This window comes from Lampetra fluviatilis, chromosome 69 (assembly GCF_964198595.1).
Source record: "Lampetra fluviatilis chromosome 69, kcLamFluv1.1, whole genome shotgun sequence".
NCBI classification, from domain to species: Eukaryota; Metazoa; Chordata; class Hyperoartia; order Petromyzontiformes; family Petromyzontidae; genus Lampetra; species Lampetra fluviatilis.
The window spans coordinates 1,002,332-1,010,647 of NC_136343.1; the positions used below are offsets into that span (position 1 = coordinate 1,002,332).

An 8,316-nucleotide genomic window follows, 5' to 3' on the forward strand; every position below is an offset into this window, starting at 1 on the left:
GGAGCTTGGTAGGTGAGTTCCACTTTGTTATGGGAAAACTTACGTCATCTCTGCGTGACGGTGGGGCTCGTGAGTTTGTGTAATTGGAGGGTAGCTGTTGATTGTCCAACCTTCACAGAAGTGTGTTGAGAATGAGATGAGTTGACACAAGGTGAGTTGACAATAGGTTAGTTGAGATGAGGTAAATTGAGATAAGGTGAGCTGAGTCTTTATTTAGCTACTTCTGGCACCGAGACGTCTCTGCCTGGTCAAAAGTCAACACATTCCAGGGCGCGCCTCATGATATGCAAATCAAACTAAAAGAGTTTGTACTTTAACCTGCCTCACATTTACGTGGCTTGTTCCTAGTTTAGTACCTCAGATGTCGCCAGAGACTGCCTGAGCTACAGCCAGAGACTGCGTGAGCTACAGCTAGATACTGCTGGAGCTACAGCCATTGACTGTCTGTGCTACAGCCAGCCTGCCTGAGCTACAGCCAGCGACGGCCTGAACAACAGCCAGCGCCTATCTCTGAGTGAAGCCACAGGACCATGGCGAGTGCAGCTCCCAGTGGTAAGGAGGCCCCAGGGGAGTTGACCTGCCCCATCTGCCTGGACGCCTTTCGCTGCCCCTGCACGCTCAGCTGCGGCCACTCGTTTTGCCTCGAGTGCATGGAGGGCGCCTGGGATGTGGTCGAGTCCTTCTCCTGCCCACAGTGCAGAGTGACTTTCCCTCAGAGGCCCAAGCTGAACAAGAACGTCACGCTCGCCAACCTGGTAGAGCAGCGCAGTGCCGCAGATAAAATGGCCACCGTGGTCTTGTGTGACTTCTGTAACGATGGCATGACCGCTGCCTCGAAGACCTGCCTCAGGTGTGATATGTCCTACTGTGTGACTCATGTAAAGCCTCATCAGGAGACCGCGAAGTTCAGGGACCACATTCTGGTGGATCCAGACACGAATCCTGAAGACCGCAATTGCAAGATGCACAGAAAGAAGATAAAGTTTTTCTGCCGTCAGGACAAGAGCTTGGTCTGCACAACCTGCACCATCGCAGGGGACCACAAGGGTCACGATGTGGCTACGCTGGAGGATGAGCACAAGACACGGGAGGTGAGACGGTCTGTGTGTGTGAGCGGGAGCCCCTCCTGCGTGAAGTCATCATTTTCATGTAATAACTGAACAAAAATATCTAACTAAATATTATATTATTCCTCTTTCAGCTGCCCATTGTTTATTCTAATTTTAACAACCTTGATTTCATTTCAGGTATGCTGAGGTGGTCATAGTGCAGAAATAATACAACCACATGTTATTATCAATCCTGTTATATGACAAATTTATAGATGTGCTCTTAGTATATTTTATAAAAATTAAGGACTTCAATGTGTAAAATGTTTTCTCAAAATGACGTGAGTGCATAGACCGTGGTGTATACAAAAAGTGGTTTGTGGTAGATAGGAGCATTCACTAAAATGTTAACGAAATGTAAAACGACTGGGACTGGGTGAGCTGCAGTGCTCACCGCTTGGTAGCCTCGTGCCGGTCTGTGCCAATTGAGCGCCGTACTCTACAGCAGCTACCGGGTCACTGGACGTGGCGTTCCAGAAATGTCGCGTGATTTTGGCAGACCAAGTATTTCGTGACCGTATTTATAGTTTCATCAAGATGCTCTCTACCGAATTTCTCAGACACTCAACAGTGACATTGCAGCCCTTCCTTGTACCATGTTAAACTCAACTAAAACGAATTTTTATTTACCAAGTGAAGCTCACTGAGCTATGTAGCTTTTTTGCAGAGGCAACCTGGCCAAGAATGACAGCTCAACAAAGTGGCTAATCAGGTCTAAATGTATGGCAGCCAAATACTCTAAACGCACATTCCTAAACGTGGACAGAAAAACCGGAGGACCCAGAGAAAAATCCAAGCGACCATGGAGAGAGACATGCAAACTGCATATATACAGACATCAGGCGCGGGTTCATACCCACGACCTCCTGTAGCAGGCAAGGCAGATAACATTGTCACTCCCGTGCCCTGTCCACCCAGTCCTCATATAGCCCCGCCCACTATTACGGTAGCCCCGCCCACCACTCTAGTAGCCCCACCCACTGCTTAGTTAGCCCCACCCAATGATCAAGTAGCCCCACCCAATGATCAAGTAGCCCCACCCACTGCTCAAGTAGCTCCAACAACTACTCAGTACTACCCACTAAGCAGGTAGCTTAACCCACTACACAGGTATCCCCACTCACTACTTAGGTAGCCCTGAACAAGTTTGAACTCCTCGTGAAATCACTTCCCTGAAGCCTTTGCTCCCCCAGCCTCCATCGATGCACCGGGGCTATTGCCCCCGTCACTGTGGAGGGGTTCACGTGGAGCGGGGGTGAGAGGGGACGCTCAGAGAGTGAGTGGAGTCTCCCCTGTTGACGTCTCTCACAGAAACAAGTGGGAGAGGAGACGCGGGCGGTGGAGGAGAAGAGGAGGGAAGCGGAGGAGTCCGTGAGGCAGATGGAGGCCGCTTGCAGGGACGTGCAGGTACCACGTCTGGGCCAGACTCTGTGACCCCGTGACTCCACTCTGAGTAGGGTTTGTGATGGAGGACAACTCCATTCATTCAGGTGGACTTCCATTGGTTCTAAATACATTGTGGGACTCAAAACACAACGGTTAATGCGCCTCAACAATCAGGATGCGCAAAGAGGTCGTTCTCATCTCCACTGAGAAACTCAATCAGTTGTGGAAATTCAACATTCCCATATCTCCATACAACTTACCACTTCAACGTCTGTTATCTATATTGGTCAGATGAGGTGGTACGTACCTCTTATCCAATACTCTGGTGGCAGAGTTGGTGGATCATACACAGACTGTTGTACACCATCTTACTGAAATCAATCAGCTTTGGGGTGGCCAGGTGGCAGTATAGCAAGTGGTTTCATGATCCCCTCTCTTCATCCATACATATGTGGGTTTCTCTCACATGCAAAACATTCATTTAAAGAGGAATTGGCCTAACTTCCAAATTCATGAAGTGTCTACTTGTTGAAGGTAAATTACAGATTTCCTTTCACTTCATGTGAAGGTAAACAATGCATCGTCCTGATAACCTTGCGCAATGAGAATGGCACAGATGCTAAATGTACTCATGATGGTATTTGATGATTTCATTGACTCAGAGCCCCCGCCAGTTATGGCGAATCATGTTGTAGTGAAAATGCACAGTGGCGTGATCAGAGGCAGAGGAAGAAGGAGGCCTCAGTGCTGCTGTCTCGTATCATTGTCTCGACACCTTCACAGTTGCACTCGGGTCACACCGACCTGAATGTCATTTCACAAGGACCAGACATTAAATGAACAGAGGTGGCATTTCTTTCTCTTTGCAGGAATCCATGACAGATAAAAAGGCCTCAATCTCGGTCATATTCACCCGCGCGAGAGCAGCGTTGGATGCGGAGGAGAAAGCGGCTTTGGAGAAAGCGGAGAAGAAAGGGCGCGAGCTGCTGTCCCAGTACGAGAAGAAGATTGCTCACTACCAGCGTGAGATCAGCGAGCTCCAGGCAGCAGCCACTCGCCTGCAGGCCCTAGCGCAGGAGAGGGACTCGCTCGCATTCCTGCAGGTGAGCGATGAGTCTACAGTGTCGCTATTGGCACAGAGCCCTCTCACCAGGAGCAGCAGAGGGAGGCTTCTGAATGAGAGCTCGCATCCACTGGGCTTGAGAACAAAGCTCCACTCATGGACTCGCATAGCAGCTCCAGTGGCTACCATTTGGAAGGCCAGCTCATATTTTCTCAGTTAAATTAATTCTCTCTCCCGTCCTTTAACAGATTCCCATTACGTTTGTTTCATTGTCAATTTAAACTAACTGTTAATGGAATTTCACTTTTTAAATCAACCATAGAACAACAATGTACACGGTATTCATGATCATCATCAGCCATAATCTATCCACTTATTGATGAAGGCCTACCCAATACATTGCCACATCTCATGATGCCGCGATGCAACAATCCACCAGCTCCTGCTCACGACCAGATGTCATCTCTGTTTCTTACTTTGTGTACCTCCACGTGGATGCGCTACCTTAATTGTTCATATCAGGGATGCTAAAATAAATACGGTCTCATATACTTATTAATGATATCATTGTGTATTGAACATCACTTCTACAAGATCTGCACCATGTGCATTGATAACTCCAGAAACTTCTAGTCCTACGTTACTCTCAACACAGATCAATATCAAGTGGTCTCACTCTGACATATTTGCCCTGCAAATTAATGTTAGTCCTCATGGGGGTGGTGAGATGTTAACTACCTAGCCTGGGATACTGAAGGTCCGGGATTTGATCCCAACCCTGACGTCCTTATATATTTGGAGTTTATATTTCTCCCTCCATGGTCGCATGGATTTTTCTCCAGGTCCTCCAGTTTTTCCCTCCACATATGGAAACATGCGTTTAGAGTATTGGGCTGCTATACATTTCCACGAGATGAACCACTTCGTTGAGCTATCATTTGTGGCCAGGTCGCTTTTGAAAAAGAGCTCTATCGCTCAGTGGGCCTTACGTGGAAAAATCAAAATAGTTTATAGTTGACTATCAACCGGTCTCACTCTGAAATATTGGTGATCATAGGGTCATAAGCCAAGACTTTGGGGTTTATTTTCCACCCACGGTGTTGCAGTGGGAACTCCACTGATCACACGGGATTGGAGGTAGAGTCACAGTAACGATCTCTCTCTCTCTTTTCCCATAGCAGCACCTGGAGGAGACGTGCAGGTAAAAGACGACTTTCACTCACGACTCGAGACACGACAACATGGGACTGAGTGTGGGGTGCGGGCAGTGAGACACTGGTTGTGTGGGGATGCTGTGTGTGATGATTCTGTGTGATGGTGTTGTATGTGATGATGCTATGTGTGGTAATAGTAATGCTGTGTGGTGATGCTGTGTGGTGATGATACTGTGCTGTGTGGTTATGCTGTGTGTGGGGATGCTGTGTGTGGTCATGGTTTGTGTGGTGATGGTTTGTGTGGTGATGGTGTGTGTGATGGTGGTTTGTGTGGTTATGGTGTGTGATGACGGTGTCTATGATGATGCTGTGTGTGATGATGCTATGTGTGATGAGTCTCGATATGATGGAGCTGTGATGATCCCACGTGTGATGATGCTGTGATGCGTGTCTATGTGATGGAGTTGTGATGATCCTGTGAGTGACGATGCTCTATGTGAAACAGTGGCCATGTCTGTTCTGCTTTCACAGGACAGGGAGGGCTACAGCAGCTCCACCGTCAGCTCCCAGACAAGAGGACATTGCCTCGCTTAAAGTCCTGGAGACACCTGCAGTCAAACTGCTGTGTGAGTTCCTCAGTGTGAAACAGGGTGATGGGGCCATCTTCACAATGAATGATCACCGTGTGTGTGTGCACGAGGTCGACTCAGCCTCAAATGCTTACTTAGTTTTGTGTGTAAACATCACCACTAGGGAGACAAAGTTGGCCAGGCGGAGTGCTGGCCACCAAGCCCCTGAATTGCTGTGCCAGCTTTCAAAGGTGCTGATTTGCCCCGACAGTCTGTTAAGGCAACACGGGGAATATTTATCTTTGCTTACATTCTGAAACCTGATCCTGTATTTAAACAATATCGCCACTCGGGAGAAAAAGGTGGTCGGGCGTGATGCTGGCCACCCACCTCCTCGTGTGCCCTGCCAGCCTTCATAGATGCACGCTAACAGCACTTGCCCTAATGGTCTGTTTAGGCTACACAGGGGATCTTAGTGTTTGTTCACATCCCATTTCAGGACCCTACTGAACAGAGCCATGAGACTTAGTATGGCGTTCTTGGGTAAATAATCAGCATTTACGAGTCAGGGGTAATTGTGATGTTGAGATGGAGTGTGTGCCTGTGAATGTGTCTGTGCATTTGTGCGTGGGGGGAGTGGTGGCATAGTGGTTAGCACACTGCACTAGCTTGATTACCAGCCATGGTAATCAAGCTAGCGCTTGATTACCATGGGTTTGATTACCCGCCAAGGCTAACATCAGTGACAGGTGATATCTGATCCAGTCCTGGGCCTCTGCTAGGCAGTTTCAACCTCAAATGAGTTCCTGATGCTGCTAATGGTCATAATGATGGTGATCGTGGTCGTGATGAGGATGGTGGTAATGATAGTGGTGCATCGGCCAGTCATCTCAGTCGTCCCATGACACATGGGTCTGCCCCATGACCTCCTGCCAGTGGCCGTTCTACACTTCACGTGGCCTCAACGTGCACGTAGCCTGGCACAAGCGCCGTGGTGACGTCACCGCCATTTAGTGGCGAATGGCGGTTGTTGTTAGTAATTATGCTGTTAGTGATAGTGAGTGATGGGAATGGTGATGACATTGGTGATAATATAGGTGGTGATGGTTGTGATGGTTTTGCTGATGGCGCTGATGGTAGTAGGGGTGATGATATTGGTGATGATAATAATGGTAGTGATGGTGGTGATGATGGTTTTGATGGTCGTTATGATGGTTATAATGATGCTGGTCGCGTTGGTGATGGTGATGAAGATGTCAGAGATGGTGGTGATGGGGATAGTGGTGATTGTCAAGGCGATGGTAGTGATGGTGGTGGTGATTATTTGTGACAATGGTTGTGATGTTGTTGATGGCAATAGTGATGTTGTTGATGTTCACAGTGTTAATGATGGTAGTGATGGTGATGTATATCTTGTTGTCATCGATATTGATGGCGAGGATGCTTTGTGATGGTGATGTTTGTGATGTTGGTGATATTGATGGTGGTGATGGTGGATAATGGTGATGATAGTGTTCTGTAGTGATGTTGTCATCGCTGTTGTTACAGACGGATGCTCACCGACTCTGGACACAAACTCAGCTCATAACCAACTCCAGATCTCCTCGGATCTCAGGACCATGACAGCGGTCCTTGCCTCCCAGGGTCGCCCCGATCACCCACACCGGTTTGATTACTGGTCACAAGCCCTGTGCTGTGAGAGCTTCTCGTTGGGCCACCACTACTGGGAGGTGGACGTGGAGGACGCGCGGCGGTTTCGGGTTGGAGTCGCGTACGGGACGATCCCACGGAAAGGGGATCGTGCTGCACAACTGCTGGGAGGGAACGACGCGTCCTGGTGTTTAGAGAGAAGTGGCGACAACTTCTCAGTGATTCATGGTAGAGTGAAGACTGCACTGTCGGTGAGGGGGGCCCCTTCCCCCCGCAGAATCGGGCTTCACCTGCACTGGGAGGGGGGGCTCCTTGCGTTTTACCGCGCCGACTCCATGGAGGTGATCCACGAGGTTCGGCAGAGATTCTCGCAGCCTCTCTACCCTGCGATGTGGGTGGGGCGTTGGAATGAACCATTGAAGATCCTCGATCTGAGTCGTGCATCCTGAGGATGAAGAGAGCTAGAAACCCAAGAAACGGTGGAGAGGGGGGATGGTGAGGAGAGGGTGAAGCGAGGGTGAGGCGAAGGTTGAACGGAGGGTGACGTTAGGTGAGGGTGAGGGAAGGGTGAGGTTAAAATTGAGAGAAGGGAGAGGTGAGCATGGAGGGGTAGGGTGAGGGGGGAGGGTGAGGTTCAGGTTGGTGGACATGAGAGGTGTCGCCAGTGCAGAACAAATCGCAGGTTCGTGTGGCCGCTCCTTTGCCTGCAGTGAGCGCTCACGTCACCACGCCTCCTCATCCCTGTGATTCACCATCAGCACCATCGTCACCATCACCAACATCATCATCACTATCAACAACAACAACCGCCATTCGCCACTAAGTGTTGGTGACGTCAGCACGACGCTTGTGCCAGGCCATGTGCACCTTGAGGCCACGTGAAGTGTCGAACGCCTGCTGGCAAGAGGTCACGGCGCAGACCCAGATGCCACAGGTCGACTGACTGAGACGACTGACTGATGCACCACCTTTGCCCCCTACTGTGCCAACTTGTTGTGCTTTAGCCACCCAGCGCTCCGCTTGTTGTTGTGAGCGTCACTCCTCCGCCCTCCGTTGTTGTTGGAGGACGACTGCCTCCAACTGGCCAGCAGCGTTCTTCACGAGCCTCCTCCACAGAGGCCGATCTTGACACCACTGGTTCCAGTCATCGGCAAGTCCACTCAGTTCCACATCCTCCTATACCACATCACTCCATCTCTTATCTAGCCCGTGCCGCACCCGTTTAGCCCCCTCGATCTGGCCGAACAAAAGCTGTTGAGGCATGCGGTGGCTGGGCAGGCGGTCTACATGGCCCAGCCAACGCAGCCTTGCCTGCCGTAGGAGCTCAACGATGTGGCCTTGTCCAGATCTTTCAAGGATTTCTGAGCTCCTCACACAATCCAGCC

General features: G+C 49.9%; 1 protein-coding gene across 1 annotated transcript; it reads left to right on the plus strand.

Moving 5' to 3' along the window:
- Nucleotides 1-530: 530 nt before the first annotated feature.
- On the plus strand, nucleotides 531-7,380 carry LOC144952643 (E3 ubiquitin/ISG15 ligase TRIM25-like). The gene is made up of 6 exons (XM_078883120.1): nucleotides 531-1,091; nucleotides 2,421-2,516; nucleotides 3,365-3,598; nucleotides 4,737-4,759; nucleotides 5,244-5,338; nucleotides 6,830-7,380. Exons 1-6 carry the CDS (start codon nucleotides 531-533, stop codon nucleotides 7,378-7,380), a joined length of 1,560 nt encoding a protein of 519 aa, XP_078739246.1.
- Nucleotides 7,381-8,316: the final 936 nt, after the last annotated feature.

Excerpts from the sequence above, each read along its gene's own strand:
- LOC144952643 (XM_078883120.1), top strand. The coding sequence starts at position 531 with ATGGCGAGTGCAGCTCCCAGTGGTAAGGAGGCCCCAGGGGAGTTGACC. Across the intron at positions 2,517-3,364 it reads CCGCTTGCAGGGACGTGCAG|GAATCCATGACAGATAAAAA; the intron begins GTACCACGTCTG and ends TTCTCTTTGCAG. Across the intron at positions 4,760-5,243 it reads CACCTGGAGGAGACGTGCAG|GACAGGGAGGGCTACAGCAG; the intron begins GTAAAAGACGAC and ends CTGCTTTCACAG.